The following is a 24582-nucleotide window of genomic DNA, read 5'->3' on the forward strand; positions in this document are numbered from 1 at the left end:
TTAAACAACGGTGTTTGGTACCATTCTTTCACCACCGCTTAAAGCACTCCTCTGAAAGAAGGTGATGAAGTGCCCAAACGACCCAACAAGGAAAGCACGTTAAAAAATGAAAACGTGCTCCCACAGTACAGAGTTTGTGAGCTCCCGGAGGTGAGCACTTTACCTGGCCACACTCCGGTGCTGTGGCTGTGGTACAAAGGGATGAGGTGACCCTGTTTATCAGGCGTTTGGTTCTGTGAGCACTGCAGCCAGGGCAGGGACATTGCCAGCCAGCGTGCCCACGGCTGAGCTGTTAACTGAGAGGAGCATGAGACTGCCCTCCGCAAAGCCTTAGAAACCTGGCACAGGTCGGAAACCTTGGTGAGCGGCTTTCCTGGCGCCTAATGGCGGTCGAACTCACAGGCCAGCCTTTCTTTCTGTGACTGAAGCGGGCAGGGAGAGTTGTTTGTGGCCTGCCGTCCCCCCGGGGCACTCACCCCACACCGGCCGCCCCTTTTTGCCCGGACGGACCCCCAGGCCCAGCGGGAGGAGGGAGGCGCGGGGCGCCCAGCCCGCACCCCCGCGCCGTCAGGCGGCACCACGAAGCCAGCCCCGGGGCGGGCACGGCCCCGCTCCGCTTTCGTTTTCGTTTCCTCGGCCGGGCCACAGCGGGGTGGGGCGGCCGGGGAGGAGCCGCTCGGGGCCGGCCAGGCCGAGCGGCTCGGGGCCGGGGCCGGGGCCGGGGCCGGGACCGCCGGCGGTGCCCCAGCCGACCCCAGCCATGGCGTTGTCCGCCCAGGCGCTGCGGGTGCTGTGCGCCAGCGGCGGCAGCCTGGAGCTGAGCGAGCTCCGGCAGCAGCTGCCGGGCCGGCCCAGGGCCGAGCAGCTGGAGGCGGTGCTGCGGGACACGGAGCGCTTCACGCTGCTGCGGCGGCCCGCGGAGGAGGCGGCGGAGACGGAGGAGGTGGTGGTGGTGGTGGCCACCAGCGCCCTGCGGCTGTGCCCGGAGCACGGCGCGGGCTGCCAGGGGCGCTGCGGGCGGCTGCACCTCTGCAAGTACCACCTGAAGGGCCTCTGCCGCAACCAGCAGGCCAGGTGAGGGACCGGGGTGCCGGGGGGGCGGCGGGGGTCCTGCGGCTGAATGCCGGGAGACTCCGGCCCAGAGCCCCCCCCCCCCCGACTTCGGGCCGCGGGTCTCGGCGGCCGCCCCCTGCCCCGCAGCCGGCGGGGGGCGCCGGGGCCGCCTTGCGGTTGGCAGGGGCTGGTGGGAAGGAGAGGCGTTTTGAGGATAAAAGTTTCGTATTAATGTTTATCACAGGCCCGGGGGGCTGCGGCTGCGTTGGGCGGGAGTGGTCGGGGGTTTGGGCCCGGCCGGCGGTTCCTGGGTGAGGTGAGAGGGGCCCTGTGCTAGCCGTGCCCCCCCGGCACGGAGAGGCCTCGGTAAAACCCTTCCTTCCATTTCCGTGCCGGCCGAGGTACTTTAAGTACTCTTGTTTTGTCTTTTTCAAGGCAGCCACGAGAGGTTTCAGACTTGTTTGGGTTGCAACACTTCCTTTCCAGCCCACCGTCCTATCTGGAGCCTCTGCCACTTCCCTGCAGGGCTAGGGTGAAAAGGCTGTTTAGTCTCTGCCCCGCAGAGGCTGTCGCCTCCGACAAACCCGAGCGCTTCGTGCCCACAAAGCTGAGCAGTGTGTGTGCTGGGATTGAGCTGAGCGAACACTGCCTGGCTTCTCGGTGTTGCCCTGTGCACAGGTGTGAGCTGCAGGTCAAATACGCCGATAGCGTCAGGCAGCGGTAATGCTGTAATGGCTGTAAATCAGAAATAGCGTGGTAATTATCCTCAGGGTAATTTCGTAGTCTGCTGTGCAAATCACATAATTACTTTATAAGGCAGTGCTGCAGATTTTTCTGAAACTAACTAATTTGATGTGCTTTTAAAATTGTTTAGTGTAATATAGGTGGGGTAGCGCAATTGTGCCAGTACGTTACATTCATTTTGCACTTGGCTTTCTTAACTTGTAGGAAGGAATGCAAGTTTGTTCACGACTTCTACTCAGACCACAATCACCGTGTTTTAAAACAATATGGACTTGAGAATTTTAGCAGTAATGAACTTCATCAGCTTCTGCTTCAAAACGATCCCTCCCTCCTACCAGAGGTGAGCAGTGGTGTGATGGTTTCTTATGCCTGTTTCGGTGACCCTCACAAAGTGGAAGAGGCTCGATGCTATCTGGAGATGTTAGGTATCAGTTTAGTTAGCATAATCCAAATGTAATACTTTAAATCTTTTGTTCTCTTACACAGAAGGTTGTCCCTGGCTGGCAGCTGAGCTGTCACACAGCCGCTTGCTCACTCCCCTTTCCCCTGCCCCCCACAGGACAGTTGTGAGAAAGTCGAAAGAACAAAAGTGGAAAAACGTGAGTGAGGGTCAGGCTAAAGGCAGTTTAGTAAGTGGAGGAAAGAGGGGAAGAGATGAAGTGTTGCATGTTCACCCCTGCTCACAAGCAGAGCAATGCCCAGCCAGTCTCCAAGCAACAACCACCTTGTAAGAGGACACCCCTCAGCCCCTCTGTTTTTATTGCTTTATGTTATAAGGTATGGGCCATTCCTTTGGCTACTTTTGGTCAGCAGTTCCAGCTTTGTCCTTTCCCAGCTTCTTTCCCATCCGCAGCCTTCCTGAGGTGTGGGAGGAAGACAGAGTCTTGGCTGTGCAAGCAGTGTTCAGCTACTGATGAATGTTGGTATGTTATCAGCAGTGTTTTGGTCTTGGATCCAAAACAGAGCAGCATACAGGCTGCTATGAAGAAACTGGAACATGGAAGTTAACTCCATGCCAGCCAGACTCAGGACTTCTTACCATCAAATTCAGGTTGAAAAATTTCACTATTCCTAAACTAGAAAACCAGAGATTTAGGGTAGTGACAGAATAAAATCTGCTGTCCTACACTTATGTGATATAGAGCAAAATACTGTTTGCTTGAGAATGTCAATAACACAGCTGTTTTCTGTTGAAAGATGTTTCTGGACATTAGCAGGGGAAAGGAAAAAACTATCAAGTAATCACTTGGAAAACAAGAAGAAAAACTTGTATGTCTTCTAAATGCAAATGTAAAATTTCTTGAATTCAAACAGTCTGAATATATGTGCATGTTATACTTGAATCTTTAAATTGTCTTTTTTTTTTTTTTCTCCTTACTGAAGGTCTGCTTGCATTACAACAAAGGTGATGGACCTTATGGATCTTGTACTTTTAAAGAGACCTGCGCCAAGCTGCATGCTTGCCAGTACTTTTTGCGGGGACAGTGCAGATTTGGCAGCAGCTGCAAGAGATCCCATGACTTGTTAAAGTCAGAATGTTACAAGAAACTGAAGAGACAGGGAATAAGCCCAGACATTATTCAGAAACTACCCTCCATTTATAGGAATATGTATGCCATACAAAATAGCAATGGAAGTGTGTATGGCATAGAAGATAACAAGTCTTCACCAAGCAAAGGTAAATCATACCATCTTTTGAAAACACTGGAAGAGTCACCATAGTGAATATTCACACAGATGCCATTAAGAAAGAGGAAACTGAATTCCACATCCTGATGTATCTTTTAGGATGGACCTTGCACCCAAGTCATTGGCAGAGACTTGTCTTAAATTCAAGTGGAGTGGATTTCAAGGAATGGTTGTCTGAGAAATATAGTCCTTGGATTTTTTGTTAAAAGAAAATAAATTAAAAATGGGGGTTAGCAAACCATAACTGTAACTGGAGATCAGGAGATCTTTGATGTGTTCGTCGTGAAAGCACATTAACAAGGGTAGAGAACCATTTGAGAATAGAAGTCGCATTTGGGTGATTATAAACTATTTTCTCATTATTTTTTTCTTTTATATAGCCATTGCTTAGCACAAGAACTCACAGAGCAGTATCCTAGATGCTTCTCAGAGATACAATATTTTGTTTGTTCTTTTCCTTTGAAGTTCCTTAGAATTGTCAGTTACTATAATTTAACTGGAAAAAAATGGATAACAGAATGGAGAATCCAAGTGTGTGTATGTTCATCTCTGCTATTCTCCCTGCAGTTATTGTTTCTTTAGGTGTGCTTTGATTTACAGAAGTATCAAATTTTGAGACTTTGAATTTTATAGCTGCCTATGTTGAACAACTGTGTGGAATGCACAGATAAGTCTATCGAGAAATGCAGAGGCACTGGATTCTATTCTTATTTTGTGGTGACAGCTAGCAACTGCGTCTGAGGAATTCAGCAGCTATAAGAAAGTCAAGTTTAGGAAGGGTGGATAAGGGACAGGACTCCTGTGCATATGAGGTTATCAAAGACATCTTTATAGCTGCACTTGTAAGGGGACTTATTGAAACAAAGTGTATTAATAAGGCTTATAATTTCCCCCTCTAGAGAGAAAACACAGCTCTAGCCAGGAGTCTTCATCTACAAATAATGATGAATCAGAACAGATCTGTTTGTATCATCTGTACAAAAGCTGTGGTTTTAAAGGTAGGTCGTGACTGTAGCAAGTCCAGTCTATTTGCATTTTCTGAGAAACCGAAAGTGATAGATGTTTTCCATAGAAAAGGGAAACTTCGGAGCTTATGCTTATCTTTAGTTAAATCGCATCGTAACGCTGAGTGCTGGTAAGAAAGTGTTTGACCGACCCGATTTACCGCACAAAAGAGTTGTTTTGTCCTGCTCTGAAGTGTCTAATACTGGCCTGTGTTGGAGATTGGCTACTTTAGCTGGGTTCACCTAAGGGATTGCTGAAAGATGGGTGTCCTGTTGCCAAATAACTACAAAAGACACTCTGAATTCTGCATTCTCCCTTGTTTCGTGAAGCATTCTTCTGTTTCATCTGTCTGAGCTCGGTATCCCTTTGAAAATGTTCTGACTTCTCCAGAAAAATGCCACTGTGCGACTTTTTTTGTTGGGGTGTCCTTTTGTCATCCTTTTCCTTCTTAATGTTCTTGACTTGTGATAGCTCTGAGGTATTGCACATCTTCGCATGTGAACTGTGGCGCAGTCGTCTTGACTTTCTGTCTTGTTATGTTGCCATTTCCTCTACCATGAAAGCTAGCCTGAAATTTATGCATATGTGTACTGGTGATTTGTTCTTCTCTGCTATTGAGGAAGGACTGCCTAGTGACTCGTTGAATGATTTCTGAGTAACACCTGTGATTCCTGCGATACTGCAACCACTGTTTCTGTTGGTAGTGGAATAGTCACTGGACTCTTAAGCCTATTGACTTCCTGATGTCTTTAAATGAGCTATCTGCTATCCTGAAACTGAACACTGTTTTTTTCAGTAATATCTTTGTGGGACTGGGTGGTTAATCGTACAAAGTTGGGTCAAGTTTTTCTTGATCATGCTGAAAAATTCTGAACTACTGCTTGTAATGATTCCATAGGTGAACACTTGCCATAGCTGTGCATTTGATACTTTCACCAGCTAAGTGTATGTGTGTGCCTCAAATGTTGGAGTCTTCCTCAAAGACTCTAAAAATAATGCATGTCTTATTTTTCATTTTACTTCCATAGACAAGTGTATCAGAACTCATTTTCACTTGCCATATAGATGGCAGGTCTTTGATGGTAATACCTGGAAGGACTTCAAGAATATGGAAGAAATAGAAAAAGCATACTGTGACCCCAATAACATCAGGTATAAACTCTTACAAGATTTAATAGTGTTTGGAGTTTGCCCTCTGGATGTGCAATATTGGACCAGGTCCTCAGTGGCTATAAATTGCTGCAATTCTATTGCAGTCATTACAGAACTAGCCTTGTTTGGCACTCTTCTGCTGACCTGGCTTCATTGATCTGCTGTTGCTCAAGATCTGATCCATTGTGATTTATTCATGCTCAAAGTCTGTATAGGACCCCTTGGGTTACCACACGTGGTCTGGCTGGGATGGAGTTAAAACTTTCTTCTTAGCAGATCATACAGAGCTGTGTTTTGGATTAGTAACTAAAACACTCTTGATAGATCAGTGTTTTAGTCCTTGCTGAGCAGCGCTTGCACAGAGTCAAGGTTTTCTCTGTTTGCCCCTCTCAGCCCAGTTCCCCCTCACAAATTAGTTTGCTGGGAGTGGGCAGGAAAGTGGGAGAGGACACGGCTAGGACAGCTGACCTGAATTGGCCAAAGGGATATTCCTTCCCAATAATGTCATGCTCAGCCATAAAAGCAGGCCTAGAAAAAGAGGGATTAAGTTTTGGGGTTTCCAAGGCGGCTGCTGTTCAGAGACTTGCTGGGCAGTCTGCCTGTGGGAGGTGGGGAGCAATTTGCTTTTCTTTGATTTTTTTAAAAATCATTAGTTATTTATTATGTTCCCCCTCTTCCCTTCACTTTGTAAACTTCCTTCACCTTGACCCATAAGTTTTCTTGCATTTGTTCTTCCTCTTTTCTCCCCTCTGTCCTGCTGAAGAGGGGAGGTAAGAGGAGGGGGAGTGAGCAAGCTGCCCTGTGGGTACCTGGCTGCTGGCCAGGGACAACCTGCCTCGATTATTTTATGGGAATGATCTGACTCTAGTATTTCTCGCTCTGAAAAAGTAGATAAATAGTTCCTACTGCTGATGCCATAGGAAATCTTACTCCTCACTAAGGAAGACCTCAGATGAATGATGACTTGTCACATGTACTTTTAAAAATCTGTCTTTGGTTGAACTTGTCAATACAGTTTGACCCCATGATTAGAAGTAATGTTCTCTTTCACCTTTTGATGTGGAGGATGTGAAGGTAGCATGGGATTTTTTCTACCCTTTCCCCACCCCATCCCTATCCCCACTGTGGAACTGCTAGAGTACCTCGTATACCTGAAGAGGAAAAATATGTACAAACAATATAGAACTGGTATTGTTGTGGAAACAACAGGTTTGTATTCTGCTCTTGAGTGATGTTGACTTAATTTGAAGATCTGTGGCAGGCTTTTGAAACTATGTGTAAAGCTTCACGAACTTTTTTTTTTTTCTTAACAGATGTAGTAACGTGGTTACTGAAAGTGGCTCTGTCTTGTCCTGCATCTCATTTCTTAATATGTACTGTGGGTTCGGAAAGGTTAGACGTCTTTCTACAGCCTCCTCTGTGACTAAACCCCCTCACTTCATTCTTACAACAGAATGGATCTGGTACTGGAAAGATGAATATGGTCTGTGGAAGGAGTATGGAAAGAAAGTAAGTGTGGGGAACCAGGGAGAATCTCAGCTCTATACTAAGAGTGCAGAATTACTGAGTAGTGCACGGTGTTTGTTTATATCCTCTCTTTTGTCACCCCCTCCCTCTCACACACACTTCGCAGATGGGCTTTAAAGGCCTAATGAGATGCTTCCCTGTGTATTTGACTGGTTCAGATAGAGTGAGTCATAGTCACTGGTGAGTCATAGTCGTTATTGACAGATAATTCTTCAGTGAGTCATGTCAGATAGGATCACATTAATACATTCTTCTCGCTGCTCCAAACTAAAACTTCCTTTTCTGAGGTTCCAGTAGCACTCTGTGTCTTTGCTAAGGTCTTCTGGTGAATGTGCAGTATCAGTAATAGTGGTCACTGCCAACTCTTTGCTGTGTAACTTCAGGCTTCATAATACTCCTTGCTTTGTCTTAGGGGCAGTTTCTACAGTTTTCGACTGCTTAATAGATGTTTTTTTGCATGAGAGCTACTGTCACGCATGAAGTCTGGTACAGACTGCAACCACCTTATGACAGTTGTTGGTTTTTGAACTTGCTTGTATAAAACAGACCAGGAGAATCTCTTTCTTTTGGTTTTGGCCTGACAGGATGATGATCATGCAGCTGCCACTGTCTCCAGTGATGACCTGGAGAAAGCTTATATAGCCAAAAGTTCTCCAAAGCTGCACTTCAAAGCTGGAAAACATGAATATGAACTCAATTTTGGAGGTATGTTCCATTTGCCTTTTGTTGTTTTTTTTCTGTTTGTTTCATTTCTCTCTCTTTTCCTCTCTGCCAGGTTATTTATGGTTTTAAACTACATTAGTGCAGGAGATGAATTTTTCCTCTTGTAACTTCGATCTGTGTTTGCTCAGAGAGACAGAGCTCCTGTCAAAGTTCTCAGAATAAGAACAATGGCTTCCCTATTCCTCCAAACCTTTATTTTTTTTTAGGAGTTCTTGTGCTAGGCTTAAAAATGTCTACCAGCAAGTGAAAGGGTAACTTACCATTGATACTAGTACCAACACTGATGCTGAGAAGCTTCTGGAGACTTGGCAAGCTTGCTTTTGGTCTGCTTTAATCAATGGCTAGCAGAAAAATGAATACTTGGGCAAGGTGTGAGGTGATTCTTTAGCTTGGCAAGATTTGTGCAGACATTTTCTTTACATACCTCTGCCTGTCTGGAAGGGCTGAGGAAATACCTTGAGTGTGTCAAGGTACGAAGATGTGTTTCCCAAGAGTTCAGGAAATTTAAGCCATTTGTTAAGAATATGTAGCTGTCCTCTCTAATGCAGCTGCTTTCCTAAGTGTCCTTTTCAGAGACTGTGGAAAACAATCAACCTGCCTGGACTGTCGTGTTGCTGTAGTTGCCTTTGATCCAGCTCCCCATTACTATCTCATTCTGCATCAAGAAAACAAGCAGAAAGGGCATATGTTGTTTGCAATTCACTTGAAAGCAGTACTAGAATCTTCTCTACAGGGCGGGGAAACTTGTTGGCTTAGAAGAGGAAATTGCATAGTAAATTAATCCCTTTCCTAAGGTATTGTCTTTTTTAGTAATCTAGGCAAATAAATGCAATGGAGACTTCTTCTTCCAAAGTTTGCTTTCTGTGCATGGTAGTGCCCAGAGGTGGCTGGTGCTGGTGGTGGCCAGTAAAAATGAATGGCCTATGTTACCTGTTAGCTTTCATTTATAGGGATGGAAATCTACAAATACATGTAGGAAGACAATATCTTGATTGCAAATTGAGAAGGAGGGGATACAATCCATGGAGCAAAAGTAGATAGTTATTTTACAATGATCCTTTTCATAGAATTACAGAATCGTCAAGGTTGGAAAAGACCTTCAAGATCATCAAGTCCAACCATCAACTGATATGACTAAACCATGTCCGTTAGTGCCACATCCACACATTACTTAAATGCCTGAGGGGATGTGGACTCCACCACTTCTTTAGGCAGCCTGTTCCAATGCTTCACCACCCCCTCATGAAGAAATTCTTCTTAATGTCCAATCTAAACCTCCCTGGCACTACTTGAGACCATTAAGATAGAAGATTTTCAACTGAGTAAGGCAAGTAAGTTTGAAGCCTTTGGACTAGTGAGGAAAAGACTGGCCACACATTCTCAACATATTCTAATTACTCAAAAACAAATACATGATTTTCTCCAACAGCTGGCACACCCTCATGAATTTTAGGGCCTAATTTCACAGTCCTGGCTCCCAGGCCTGTGAGAGATCCATCCCTCCTCTCCATTCAAGACATGCACCTCTTGCTGATCCAACTCATATTTCCTCATAATTTCCCCAACTCATATTGCCTCAGACTGCTGTAATTGTGAATAAATGTGAAACAAACACTGATGTGTCAACAAAAAAGTAGCTAAGATCAACACAACTCACTGTCGTGACCAAATACATTTTTGGTTAAGAGTGGATGAAGGAACAATGAAGGGAAAATATTCATCCAGTGTCTATCACTCCTTGTAAAGCTTATAAAGCAAAACTGAAACTGGAATCCTTCATGGAAACTTGAATTCTCTTTGAGCTATACAGATAGACTGTGGGTTCCACATCCTCCTCTGGCTTCCCTGTGTGTGACAAGAAGAAAAGCTTGGTTCCTTTTTTTTCAGCATTTTTGGCAAAACACCTTGTCAAATTTTGCTGCATTGCAAAGGCTTTCTGAAACACTGTGCTGATTGTTGTGTCCAGGTTTCAGGACAGGTTGCGACAGAGTTAATTTTCTTCAGAGTAGCTGGTATGGTGCTGTGTTTTGGATTTAGGATGAGAATAATGTTGATACCACGTGTTTCAGTTGTTACTAAGCAGTGCTTATACTGAGTCAGGGACTTCGGGCTTCTCGTGCTGCCCGCCAGCAAGTAAGCTGGGTGCACACAAGAGGCTGGGAGGGGACACAGCCAGAGCAGCTGACCCAAACTGACCAGAGAGATATCTCATACCACATGGCATCATGCTGAACAATAAAATGGAGGGGAGCTGGCTGGGGGGGGGTTGCCATTACTTGAGGACTGGCTGGGCATTGTTTGGTGAATGGTGAGCAATTGTGTTGTGCATCACCTATTTGTTTTAATTATTAATATTATTGTTTTCTTCCCTTTTCAATTAAACTGTCCTCATCTCAGCTCATGAGTTCTTGCACTTTTACCTTTTTTTCCATTCTGTCCCTCATCCCACTGCAAGGGAGTGCGTGAATGGCAGTGTGGTGCTTTAATTGCATGCCAGGTTAAACCACAACTTTTTTTTTCTTCCTTTTTTTTTTTTTCCCAGCCATGATTCAGAAAAACCTTCGCTATACAACAGAGAGAGAAGTTTGCAGAAGACCTAAATTTGTGTGTCAGACAGAGGTAGAAAAGGCAAGAGCGAGGTAAACTACATGCAACTGCTCATTCTGGGGTGATGGATAATAAGTAGTGCATTGTGAATGTAGTATCTTGAAGGGCGTTAAGGTGAAGGAGCAGCTACTAAGGCAGTTGGAGGAGGGACATGCCTTTCCTACATCAGTGTGTAGCCGGGTCAATGTTCCAGCCTGGCCAACAGTTTTAAAGCAACTCAGAAGCCTTGGGGGTGAAGCAATTTGGGCATGGCCACAGAAAGTAGGAGATAATTCAACGTGTAGCAATGTTGTGAGGATCTGCTTATTACAGGGAGCTGTTGTATTAAAGCAGCTGATACACATGGAAGCAATAAAGTTTATGCACACTAGCCTTTTCTGACATCTGAGATCTGTTTTCAAAGCTAGGTATGAGTTTAGAAACAATTATTGTAAGAACAACCAGATGATCTGAGAGGTACACAGTAGTCAGCACAGCTGGAGACAAAAGGTGGGATTCTGCAAAAGAAGTTTTATGTAATTCTATGTAACAAACAGCTTTTTTTTTTTTTTTAATGCATTCTCTTGCAGCACACAGTGGTTTCTTTAAACAACACATGAAAGAACAGCTAAACATACTAAATGAAACGGGGATGGAAGTAGCAGGGGAGGGCTGTATCTGTCCTGTTTCTGGCATACTGATACGATAGTGGATGCATTTTTGTGTACCTACTCCAGTTTATCAAGGCTTTTATGTGTGCATTCAACTCTTTGCCACTACGAGAACTAGTTTCATCTTTAGTTCAGTGTATATCTAAATTCTTTGCTCATTTGGCATCTTCCTTCCTGCCATAAGTCTTGACATAATGATTTGGAAAAATATTTTCATCTGCTGAACTGAAAAGACAATTTTGAAATGTTTCTGAATATGTTAAGTTGCCTGTATTTTCCCTAAACTTGGCAAAAATATGTAGTATCATATGCATATAAAATGTAAGTATTTGTTGTGTTTTAATTGCCTATTTGTAATGTCTTGCAATGTACAGGGGCTTTAAGCGTACAGAAGAATTTAAGGGTATTCCAGCTCACTGGGACAAATCCGCCCTGCCTGACCTGGGATTCAAGGTTTGGAAGCTTTTGTTTCATCTCTGCATCTTGTTCGTGTATGCAGGTTTGTTATGTCACAGTGCCCTTGTAGATGACTGTTTCATATGTAACATAATGCAGAGGTATCGGTGAGTTTGAGCCTGATAACACACTGGGCGAGCCTAGAGGTGAAACTGGAACCAAGTTTAATCTAGCAAATAGTGACAGTGTAACTATGGCAGCATTGATTTTCACTGCTACATATTAATCCCAGTCCTTGGCAAACTGGCCTGAAGGCAAATTAACGTATTAGCAAGACTGTTACTGATGCCCAAAAAAAAAGCATTTTAAAATGCAGTCCAGCATGTCCTGAAACATCAGAGATGAACTGTGCCTCTAAACTTAAGGGTAGCCAGTCCCTGAGGTTTATGTAAGTAGACAGCTGCACATCTATGGAGCATTGCTGAAATCAGGTTGGCACGAGGATGTTAGCATAACTCCAGTGAAGTGAACTTTTTTTTACCTCTGTAACACAACCAGTTAATAGCTGCATGACTTACCTTTGTTGACTTTTTGCCTGTCTCCACCACCATCTCTGTCAACTGTAGTAATTATGCCTACAGAAGTGTTCTGATATGAATCATGAAAATGGCCAACCTGAAAAATGTAAGGTGCATGTCCTCAACAAGTTGTCAATAAAGAATGTCAGCGTTAGCCTTCCCTGTTTTTGATGTTTTTCAGGGAAACATGCAAGTAGAAAACTTTGCTTGATTTCAGGATTGTTATTTCAGGAACTGATTTTTGGCAGCATGTCCCTACTCTTCCCTAAAATGGTTGATCAGATAAAGCCTTTTCAATTTATTTCAAAACTTGACAAGCAGTGGAGATTGTGTTCACTGGCTGTAGAGAGATAAACTATAAAGATTCAAGGATCATGGGTGTAGAGGTACTCGTTGATTTGCTGCAACATAAATTCTTCATTCTTTGTTTTTATGTACTCATTTCTTCTATGTATCTAGGTCCTGTTCGATAAGTGCTTGCACAGGTATCTGGCGCAGAGAGCAAAAGGGGTTGGTTGCACAAAAGTATGCAGCTCCTTCAAAGTCCTGTGGGCAAGCAGCCTGGGTGTCTTAACCCTTAGTAGTTCACGTTCCCTAGCTGAGTTCACTTTTAGAGAGTAGGGATCTCTAATCTGCCTTTTATCCAAGAGTATTTTTGCTGTTCATATCTCTATTTCACAGAAAAGACTTTAAAGGTCTGAGTAGTGCACTAGGTAGGGTGGCTTTGTTATGATTTAGTAAAAGATGAGAGCCGCTTTTTAATCTCTTCCCCTACAGCTGATTGATCTTGACAGTTCTTCTGATGAATACAAGAAAGTCAAGGCGGACTTTCAACGCACAATGCCAAAAACAATTATTAAAAGGATTCGTAGAGTTCAGAACCCATCTCTCTGGGAACTGTATCAATGGTACGTGTAAAGTACTGCTCTGGTATGTGTGTATGAAGTTTGTTGTCTCTGCAGTTAGTTGTATGCTAAAGATAGACAAGCATTCCTGAAATGCAGCTGCGTTTCACAATCTGTTTCCACTCCCCCACTGCAATACCTACACAGATAAATACCTACACTTTATCTGTGTTACATACATAATATAAAATACCTACAAAATAAATAATACCTACAAAAAAAACCTACAAAATAAACAATACCTACAAAATAATATAAAATACCTACAAAATACCTACACTTTATCTGTGTTATACAGATAAAGATGTACCAGGAAAACCAGAACTCAAGACGTAGAGCTCAGAATAATCAGATGAGCTCAGTGGGAGGAAACCTTTCTTCTGAGCAAATAGTTCTGATGTTGGCCAGGCCTGTGTCTAGGCCAGCTGCTTTCCACTGAAGCCTTGAGGCTGGAAGTCAGTCACATCTGGAGCTAACACTATTTTGAAGCTGGTCAGAACTGAAAGCTTTTACAACTCAGTGCAACACTCATTGAGGGAAAGCCTTAACATGAACTCCTGTGTTTAGCAAGTAATGGTAATCTCCCCCCCTCCCAAGCAGTGAATGGAACAAAACATTTTTACTTATTAAATATCTGGAAGCATTTGTGTACAATGAAAGCATATTTGTACCTGGCGAGAAAACACTGTACTGTGTCGGCCCAAAACTTAGGCATTTTCAGAATTTGTCTCTGAGCGCTGGTACAGCTGGAACCTGTCTAGTCACTGTAGAACTACAATGATACTGCTTCTCATTGCAGGCAGAAGGAACAAATGCAGAAGAGCAATGGTGGAAAGACAGATGAGCGTTTTTTATTTCATGGGACCAGCAAAAAACACATTGATGCCATCTGTCAACAAAACTTTGACTGGAGGATCTGTGGCCTTCATGGGACAGTCTATGGCAGAGGTTGTTTTTCAGCTCTTTCATTAACCTTAGGCTTGCTAAAAAAAAAATCCCCGTAGCTGCTACAGAGGTGTAAAGTTAGAAAGGGGGCACTTGGCCATTCTGGGGCTTGTTGTGAACAATATGTGTGACTTTGGCAATGATCATTTGGAGCTAAGGCATAAAGAAAGGCCTTGGCCTCTGTGCTCCATTCTGTCCTTGAACAAAAACAAACAAGCTTAGTCCAGGCCTACTTCTGTTGCAGTTTCTCCCAGCTCCTGCAAATGCAACGTGGCATTAATTGTTTTTTGCCAGAAGCATAAATGCCATCCTGGTTACAAGCTTTTTGCCTTGTTAGAAAATTATATTCCTACCCACTGTCCTCTATACAGGAAAAGATCAACTTATCAGGTGGAACAGTCACGAGACATGCTGACTATCCACCCATGCAGCTGAATACTTAGAAACTATCTGAAGTAGTTTTAATGACTTTTAGTAGCCTCTATCAAGAGAGGAAGTTGGATGAGAGTGGGGAAGGTGGAAGGTTGGGGGTGGGGAGGTAAGCCTTAGAGGAATATGACCATATTTAAAACATGTTAAAAAGCTACTTGTGTGGCTTTTTAACATGTATGTTATGGAAAATAAAAGCGTAGGTAATACATAGTGGTTATTTTCACTAAGAAGGACATACAGGACAAGTGAAGGCTTTAGAAGGGTCATTCCTGAACTGCTCCATGGTCATGAGCGTGCTTTTACATTGTATCATACCTTTGCCTGCAATTCTGGTGTCTTACCAACTGTCTTGGTGTCTTTTTGCAGGAAGCTATTTTGCAAGGGATGCATCTTATTCTGACAACTACTGCAGGGAAGACTCATCCTCCAAGACCATGTTTCTGGCACGGGTGCTGGTGGGAGAGTTCACTCTTGGTAATTCTTCTTATGTTCGTCCTCCCTTGAAGGACGACCAGAATTTCTATGACAGTTGTGTGAATAACTTTTCAAACCCTTCTATCTTTGTCATCTTTGAGAAGCAGCAGATTTATCCAGAGTATCTCATAGAATATGTTGACCAGATAAGTGCAAGATTGTGGTAGCAGCAAAACAAATCACTGTTATGTTTAGCTCTTACGAACACTTTTCTAGTGTTGGCATAACTGAAAAAAGCGATTTTTGTAAGTTATGTACTTGGGCAGGTGAGCAGTTAGATGTTTATTCTCTCTATCTTTCCTGTGCAATAGAAAACAAGGGGTAAAAAGACGCAAAGGATGTTTTAGAATTAAAATCCTCAGTCCATCTCCTGTTTTTAGCAGGTGTCAGCTTTTCCTGTACACCTAGCATTCTGAGGCTTCTATGCATTTACTAGATGGAGCCACTGATGGTTGTAACATGAAGATTGGCTATGACTGCCAAGTTTAAATAACATTTTGTTACAATTGTTTCAGGATAGATCTTTACCAATGTTCATAGTTCAGAGGTTGTCGCCTTCTACCTTTTTAACTCAAAATTTGATAAAACCTGCTTTTTTAATCGTCTCCTGCAACAGTAGACATTAGTGTTTGCAAATGAGACTGTACAGCCTGCCTCTTGTAGTTAACTCTGCATAAATTCTTAGCAGCACTGTTTTTTTTGTCCCTACATAACCAACAAAGCCTTGAAAATTAAAATTTCCTTTGTTGAACAGGAACAGAGACTTATTTTCACTTGTTAATTTCCTCATTTAAAACAAGTAGCAAAGACATGAACCAGAACAAGGGTTGCTTTGAGCTGTGATACTTAAGCAGCTGACTTTTATCAAGTAACTAACCTCTTTGTTTAGGTTTGTGAGAACACAAAGTTTTCATGCCTTTTGCTGTGCCTACAAATGAGAGAGTGCTGGCAGGTGTGGGGTGAAGAAAAGAGAAGGCAACTTCTCTTTTAAGACTATCATGCTTAGGAGTGAAATGCAGTGCTTGTACTGCTTGATTAGCAATAAAGTGTTTCTTTGAAGTATATTCATGGTTCTTTTATAACTGCTGTGAAAGACAGGGAATAACCATCTCCTGCTCTCATTAGGGGTACTGCCCCTTTAGTTGCAGGAGACACGCTGGTTACCTATGTAATCAAGGTGTCAGGACTTCCTTGCTGGAAAAAAAAGTAGATGACTGTGGGTAGTCTTCAGCCAATGAGCTGAAACTTCTAAAATCTCAAGGTTAAGTTGAATAAGTTAATTGTTCTCAGCAAAAGATGTTGTATGTTATTAGTGTTGTACAGTTGGCATATGCCAATCAAAAATCTTGAACTGTCAGGTCTTTCTTAAGGTTAAAGTTGCTGATGCATAGATACTTACGTCCTGCATTTACCACTGCTTTAATGCTCCTAAAAGAGTACTTGCCAGCTATAGTTTACCATAAATCTTTAAGATAGGTTTTGTCTACGACAAAAAGTCTACGAAGATGATGAGGGAGCCTCATCACCTTCCTCTTATGAGGAAAGGCTAAGAGAGATGGGCCTGTTTAGCCTGGAGAAGAGAAGGCTGAGAAGGGATCTTACCAATGTATATAATAAATATCTGAAGGAAGGGCGTCAAGACATTAGGGCTGCACTCTTTTCAGTGGTGCTCAGCAATAGTATGAGAAGCAACGGGCACAAACTGAAACACAGGAAGTTCCATCTAAACATGAGGAAGAAATTCTTTACTGTGAGGGTGAAGAACACTGGAACAGGCTGCCCAGAGAGGTTGTGGAGTCTCTTTCTTTCTCTGGACATGTTCAAAACCTGCCTGGACGTGATCCTGCTTGAGCGGGGGGGTTGGACTCCAGGTGTCCCTTCCAACCTGTGACAAAACTTCTGTGATTCTGTGACCAAAAAAAAGCTTCTCTCTACCTGTATTCTAGAAGCACTTTTTAATTCTTCTGAATGCTGGTTGACAGGTGTCTGTCAGGCAACTTTTTATTACTTCAGTGCTGTATACCAGGAGCTGAGCCATGATTAGCCGGAACAAGGTTGTGCAGAACTCCTTTTTATATGAACTGTAAAACTTAGCAGCATGATACCTGAATGAAAATACCCCTTTTCATGTTTAAACCCAGTAAAATCCAGTAAGTATGTGGAAAAGCAAGTTGAGTATGTTCTTTCTCTTGAAAGATTTGTAATAGAACATACATGATGAGTCTAATGTCAGCAAATAATAATTAATTGAAGACAATATAGAATCATAGAATCATTCAGGTTGGAAAAGATGATCTAGTCCAACCTTTAACCTAGTACTAAAGTCCACCACTATACCATGCTACTAAGTTCTAAATCTACACAGCTGTATGATGTATGAAAGCTTGAGCTACTGTGCAGAAAAGATTTTCTGCCAAAACAAAGACATGTTCATCAGTATGTTTATGGCAAATGAGAATACTGATGGCATATGCCTTTCTTCTGAAATAGCTAAAGTCGTTGTTGAATACTTGAACCAAGTGAAAAGTCATTACACTTTTGCCAGAAAACGGAAACAAATATTTTTCATGCAAAAAGTTGAGATATTTTTAATAACAATTTTGATGGCTAATTTGGATAAAATTATTAATATTTTTAAATCCTTTATTCCTGGGGGGGGAATAAAAGGGGAGGTGGGTGTCTGTGCGTGTGCATGCATGTGTGTAAATGTGTGCATAAGTAAAGTAACAAACTTGAAGAAAATGGCTGGGTGTGTTACTTCGTCATCTCTTATTTCTCCAGTAACACCCAAAAGAGAAAAATCACCATTTTTTCCACTTTTGAAACTGCAGTGGTAAATTTCTTGTGTATGACAAATAAAGAGGCATTCAAACCACTAAATTTCTTGTATTCCCCTCTCCTCTGTCTAAGAGCACTGTGTTTGGTGACCTTTATGAGTTCTTGGAAACTTCTTAAAGATGTTGCTGTTAAGTAGTGGAATCCCTCTACAGCTGTCAGGATTGAATTTAGAAATGAACCGAGTTAAAAGTCGTTTGCATTAAAGCTAAACTTTAAGCAAAAAATGATATTGAGCCTCTTTTCTGAGTGATAAGGATCTCTCTTTACTACTTAAGACAAAAGAAACAGCATGAACAGTGTAATAGTCTTTCACTCTCTCTCCCCCTCACTCACTCCCATGCCACATGAGGAGAAAGATCAGCTGTGGAGGTTGTTTCCTTCTCCTAGTAACAGGTCCATTCTGCTAAGACAGATGGCAAGCCTGCAGAAGCCAAACAGCTTTCCTGTGCATGCCAGTAGTGCAGTGCGGGGCACGGTAGCTTATGGCTTGCCCCTGCACCAGCCTGGGCACAGGTCTGATGGCCAGCCAAGGTCAACCCACCACACTGCTTATGAGGCTGACCTGTAATCAGGTGTGTCAGGACATTCTGCCTAGATTTTATAAACTGTGGTAGTCAAAGTCCTGTCTATCAGTGGCGGTAGCAAAGGAGTGGCAGCGCACCAGCCAGTCGCGATACCTGCAGCAGGGGTGGTGGGTAAAAGGAACTTCGGTGGCTGACACCAGCTGGGATAGTGTGTTCAGTGCTGCGTGGCTTGGAGAGGGAGGACTTGCACCCACATTCACCTCTTAGAAACCATTGCTCAGAGCTGCCTCTGAGCTGAAGGGCAAGTGAGAGTTGTGCAAATGCTGCTTCACTAGGTATGCTTTTTCAAACACAAAATCCAGGAGGGATGACTTATACTGCCAGGGTGATTCGTACTTACTCATTTTGCTGTTTCATACCCAGGGTTATTGGTACTCACCCATTTTACCAGGAGACAGACTTCACAGACCATGTCAAACTCGCTCCTAAATAGCTCCCTGGCACATCCCATTTCAGGTCTGGCCACAGACTCACTTCTCCTTGCAAAAATCCTAGCAATGGAGGGAAACCTGCATCCCGCCTTGGACACAGCCACAGCACCCAGCAGTGCAGGGAGCAAACTTCTTAGGGACCGATCAGACATCAGAGCAGGGCCAGTGTGAACCAAGCAATGAAATAAAGAGCTCATAAGTCAGTCTGAGATTCTTTTGGCATATTTACTATTGTAATTGCAGAAGGATCTGATACTAGGTGAAGCTGTGTCTAAGATAGAAACATCATTTAACAAAAGGAAATGAGAAGTTGGTCATTTAAGAAAGTGTCACATACAGAAGAAATGCAGCGTTTTAATGCCAAGTTAGAATAGAGCACTCACATTTGCAATCAATCCAGCATAATAATTTGTAATACCCGACTGTTTTTCCAAGGATACTGAAGTACAAAACTGTAAAGGTTTTCTATCATCTCAGCAGTCTCATTAAAAATACTATTTTATACCAACAGATTTCAGTAATGATTGCAAAGTCCCAGAAGATGTTTTTAATAGAAGCTTTCCATTACCAAGCAGCCTTTGCTTCATATCATGTCAGAGACTAAGATCCATTTGTAAAACAGACATGCCCAATTTTAAACATACCCACAGCTCAGCAATGCAAGACAACACACTTACTGTTTCTGAGGCGAGAAATTATTTTAAACCACTTTCCTTATTCCTCCCCAGAATGAACTGCTGTACTTAGCTTTCTAAGAAGCATTTTTGCACCAGAAATGCTAACTCTCCCTAACTTTAGGATACAAAGTTATGTTTTGATGTTGCAACTATAAATGTACCTTTAAAAAAAAAAAAGAAAAAAAATATATATATTATTGTTATGGACTTCTAGAGCCAAATCTGCTCAGGATCACATTGGGAACACGGTATATCGGGGCCCAAACACCCTATCATTACTACTCTGTTACCAGTTCCTTTTTGGAGCACTGCTGTCAGTCTCCTGTCTCACTTTTTGCCAACGCTTCCAGGGGACTAGAGCAGGGCTGTTCCCTCAACACAACTCTTTCCTTAGGCATGTTGCTGAGCCCACGCAGCCTGGGAGAGGCCCAGCATCATTAAGTATCCTGGTGAAATGGAAGACTGTGCAGTGTCTGGTGGCTGTATCAGCAGCTGTTGTTTAAGAGGAAGAAATGGTTTGGGGCTCTTGCTGTGTTACTGGAAAGCTGGCATCCTGTTCTCTGTCTTACTTCTCTAGCTGGCTCACTAGGCCTGCGTGTAGAAGAAGGGATGACGTACTTTCAGAAATCTGCCTTGACTTACAGATGCAAAAAAAAAATATTTCCTCTGTTCTATACCACTACAGGTTGACAGGTGAAAACAGATACTACTTCCTTTACAGTTTAGTCTCTACAGTTTGGTCTTGTTCCCTTTTTGAGAAGGTAACCAAAAATTTTGCAAGGGAGCTGGAAAATAATGACTTTAGCTCACACTCAAGTGAGTTTATTTGCATGAGTACTGTCTGAATTCAACTTAGAAGTAGCTGGGAAAGACTCGCAGTGCAATTTCTGAGCCTGTAAAATGTGATGCACAGTTGTGGCCACGGCAGAACTGTTTTTTGGTTGTTTTTCCAGTGGAGTTAACATGGCAATCAAGATGATAGCATTCTGTTCAGCCCCAGAAACATGAGTTGTTCAGCTACTCTACACAAGTGGCACTGTCTCAGATAAATACTGAGAGTACAAACAGGATTCAGATAAGAAGGCAAGATAAGTGCTGTTCAGATAAGAACAGCCCATACAAAAGCACACACCGGTTTCATGTATGTTGCAGTAATCATTCCAAAATGAAGCACACAAAGACCTGATAATTTACATATGGAAGAAAGACAGCAAAAAAAAATAAAAAAAAAAAATGAGGAGACAAGCCTTTAATGGCTGAGTTATTTAGACTTTGGCATGAGCTTTCTGCTCAATCAGGTAGGTAGGAAGTTTTAGGCAAGGATCATCCAACTTTTTGCTATTTGTATACATAAGCTGGCGAGAAAATCAGCTGTAAGCACACCATTTTCAAGAGGAAAAAGTGATGAATAACATGTAGAAATCAGAATATATACACCCTGTTGCTTTACTACTAGCAGGCACTCCATAACTAATCCATATAATCACTGTCTGTAACGGGGCACTTCTGTTTAGCATGACAGGGACGCTCCTTGGAAATCCATGGGACAAATCCATGAATGTCACGTTAGTACTTCACTGCTACCTCTACAGTTCTGATGAAAAAAAAAATCCCATGAAAGAAAAAGACAACGTCTTCCAGGAGCAAGACACAGTAATTCGATCAGCGTTAAGGCAGCATGTGGGAAGAAGGCAGCAAAAGGTGCTTGCTGGAGAGAAACTACAGCTAGGGATCAGCGAACAGATGGCTCCTTCCAGCAATCCTTGCAGAGAAGCTGAGCAGTCAGTCTCTTCCCACTGCTGCCATGGCACTTCTCTGTGCATCCCACCTAGAGACATGTTGTACTTAAGGAAACCTCTAGCAGAGTATATCAACAGGCAGAAGGTCAACACTTGTAAGGAACTAAAAGGTGCTTCCTTGTCCTTACAATTCCAGAAGATTTTTTTTTTCTGTTTATAAAAACTAAAAACCAACCAACACCTAAAAAAAAAAAAAAAAAAAAAAAAGACCCTCTAATTGAGATAATCTCCTATAATGGTTTTGTTTTCTTGCTTTACAGCCCCCTGAAGTTTTCAAGTCAATCAGTCACTGCTGTATGTTGCCCTACGAGTTACGTGGTGATTGAATGGCTTTGTAGAGGAGTAGGAAAGAGCACGGAGGGAATGTGAAGACAGGAAGCATACTGCTGCTCTGGCTGTGAAAATGATGTGCACAGCCATACAGCTTGAACTGATCTGTTGCTCTAGCAACTGGTAATCCCACCTGAGTAGAGTGAGGCACTTGGGACATGACCTGCTCCAGAGTCACATAAGTCAAGAGAGCTGCTGAGACTGATCGTCCTGGACCCCACTCCCTGGACATTGGCTTTAGTGCATGCAGCACTGTTAATTTCCCTGAGTCAATGAGCTAGTCAATGGTGTCAGCTGCAATGCTTGGAAAAGAAAGGCCTCAGAGCAGTGAAGCAGACATTATACCAACATCTTCTGATTACCCTTAAATCTTCCCCAGTCCTCCTGCTTCCTTTAAATTCATCTCTTATTTTCCTCCACCTTTCCAACATCAGTTCAGTAACCAGCGAAATGGCTACCATCTCATTTCTTTGGTCTTAGTTACTGGAACTTAACTGGCAAACAGGGGAATTCTTCATTCCTTTTCAGTCATGTCGATGCAACGTGCCAAGTGCAAATTGTTAATTTAAGTGTATTTCAAAACATTTCAAAAGCATGAAGAAGGTGCTGCTCCTTCCACTTTACAGACATAAGGAGAGGTTAGGTGTGCAGGAGACTCAGCTTTGATTTTCAGTACAGTTCAGGATAAAATCCAATGCACTGAATTTCAGCTCTTTTGCTATAACTGTGGTGCCTCTTGGGCTTTTTCTGGAGTAGGGATTTATAAGTGCATCAGCAGAATGTGTCAGATAATGAATGGTAATTAAAACCTATCGTAAATCTAGTGTACACTTAACACCTGCTCTGTTCACTGAATTTGAGCATTGAGAAAGCCTCTTACAGATGAGTGAAAGGAAGTGTAATGTAGAAAAGTTAGTGAGAGTGGCTTGCTTCTTTACATACACTATTCACAGCAATTTGAAAACCACCAAGTGACTGTGAAGCCCGGACCTCGTTTTAAAAAGTGGTTTGAATCTCTCCCATAGGAGGACAGTCAGACAGCACCTACTGACCTTCACTGGGACTTAGGCTCCTACCTGTCATTGGGGTTTTGAAAAATAATTATACCCAGTGAGTCACTAAACAAGGGGTCCTATCCCAAGAGGTTTCAGGATGTACATTTTCTTTTAGCGAGATTCTAGTGTAATGTAGACTCCATTTTTTGGTCCAAGCGTGGCTTTCGATTTCAGCTGCAATGGAATCTGAAAGGCAAAAGAACATCTTATGTACGATTGTATGTACTAGTTTATGTGTACGTTAAAGCCCCACATACAGACAGCCATTTTTGCTGGGGGACCAATTCATACCAGGATTACTGTAGAAGCTGTAAAGTGCTTGTTTTACAGTCAGCTGTGGTAGTATAATATTAAATAGAATTTACAGCCAGAGGCTGAGGCAGTAGTTGCCCAGGTATATTGTAGATCTGAGCAGAAAGAAATTAACTCTGTAAACTCTCGAGCTGCTGAGTAAGTGGCAGGTGCAGTATATATAGTAATAGGTGTATACTAAAGTGCTAAGGTCCTAGGAAAGATGTACACCTATCCTCACCCCATATAAATCAATGGATTTTGACTGCAGTGTTGCTACACTGCTCTCCACCAAGACAGAGGTGTGTAACTTTTGTTTTATTGCAAAAATAATAAGGGCAAACACATTTTGATTAAAACATGCAGTCCAGGTCTCTTGTCCCTCCTTATTATGGAACTGGTTCTAGCAGTTTTCTCTAATGAAGAGAGAGCCATAAAGGCAAGTCAGTTGTCATGTCTAGGACACACTGCCAACTCACTGAAGTTGACAAGTAAGACTTTTAAGCCTCTGCATGTACAAACCTCAGTCTCTGGGCAGATCTTAAACTGAAACTTCTGCAAAATCCTTAGCAGAGTCATTTTAGTCTCCAGCAAACCCATCTTCATGCCAATACAGCCACGGGGCCCTGCCCCAAAGGGCAGGTATGCAAAGGGATGTTGTTCCTTCTTGGCCTCCTCTGTAAACCTAGAAGGTGAAGAGGTGGAAAACAGTTCAAGAAATGTTTTTTACTCCTGATTCTAAGTTATTTTATTCACATCTCAGAAGTGGTTACTTGTATTGCTTTTAATGGACAGACCAATGGGACTATTAACAGATTATGTACTGATGGGCTGATGCTTTTAAATCAACTGATAACTGATTTACAGGCATCAGCCTTTTTCAGCTGGTGATTGCAGGAGAGGACAGACATTAGTATTACTTGCAACCTGTCTTTAATGAAATGCCTTCATTCAATGACCATGTTCAGAAGAATGACATGCTAGATGTATAGACCTGTGCATGTTTCAGGGAGAGATTACAACTAAGAGGAAGCCAACAGACTGGAATGCAAATTATGCAGAATTAGCAATGGTGTTTCCCTGCTGTGCAATGCAGAAGCAAGCCAACAGGAATAGGTTTTAGCCTTCCTGATTTCTCTTTGAAGCTTGCAAGGGGTGATGAAATCATCTCATGGGATTGGACAGGCCATGGAAGACAGTTGTTATGATTCATTGCAGCCCTTCTTTCTGCTCTTGGCCCAAAGAGACCAGGTTCCCAGCTGGGAAGCATTGAAATTGCAGACCCTTCTGTTTTTAGAGCTGAAGTACCTCAGTCTATTTGGAGAGAATGATTAATGTGACACTTTGTATGCAGTCTTGCATCAACTAGGTCGCTCTAAAATACTATATCAATCCATTAGAAATTAGGCTTTTTTTTTTTTTTGTTCCCCACAAGGAAGGAAACAAAACTACTATTCGAACGGTGGTTGAAAGGAAAAAGGTAAACTCTGTAAGCTAACATCTACAAAGATGGATGTATACTGGACAGAGTGTTCTTGAGTCAGTGCAACTTGTTAGGGTCAACGAATAATCAACAAGGTGAGGCTCTACCCTGGCCCACGATAAGTCACTGGTCAGAAAAGTTCCTTAACATGAGCAAACCTTCACAGAGGTGGCATTACCCTGGAAATCTACACAGTCCTCCCAGCTCACAGGGT

The 24582-nt window shown here is 42.7% G+C and overlaps 2 protein-coding genes across 7 annotated transcripts in view; one reads left to right on the forward strand and one right to left on the reverse strand.

The window, feature by feature from the left end:
• Positions 1-652: 652 nt before the first annotated feature.
• LOC106031049 (protein mono-ADP-ribosyltransferase PARP12-like) lies at positions 653-17945 on the forward strand. Its single transcript, XM_048061465.2, has 12 exons — positions 653-1074; positions 2002-2137; positions 3181-3475; positions 4386-4484; positions 5520-5643; positions 6957-7152; positions 7755-7875; positions 10436-10532; positions 11525-11603; positions 12902-13032; positions 13829-13977; positions 14773-17945. Exons 1-12 carry the CDS (start codon positions 761-763, stop codon positions 15045-15047), a joined length of 2016 nt encoding a protein of 671 aa, XP_047917422.2. The 5' UTR covers positions 653-760; the 3' UTR covers positions 15048-17945.
• A 994-nt stretch (positions 17946-18939) lies between these two features.
• TBXAS1 (thromboxane A synthase 1) overlaps positions 18940-24582 on the reverse strand; it is a 247195-nt gene continuing 241552 nt past the window's right edge. For all 6 annotated transcript variants that reach the window (XM_013173135.3, XM_013173133.3, XM_066997785.1 and 3 more), the window contains 2 exons: positions 23408-23570; positions 18940-22780 (listed from right to left, as the gene is read on the reverse strand). In XM_013173135.3, coding sequence (XP_013028589.3) covers positions 22706-22780; positions 23408-23570 — 238 coding nt within the window. In that variant the 3' untranslated portion in view covers positions 18940-22705. The remainder of the gene's footprint in view (positions 22781-23407; positions 23571-24582) is intronic.

Source organism: Anser cygnoides, chromosome 1 (genome assembly GCF_040182565.1).
Source record: "Anser cygnoides isolate HZ-2024a breed goose chromosome 1, Taihu_goose_T2T_genome, whole genome shotgun sequence".
NCBI lineage: Eukaryota > Metazoa > Chordata > Aves > Anseriformes > Anatidae > Anser > Anser cygnoides.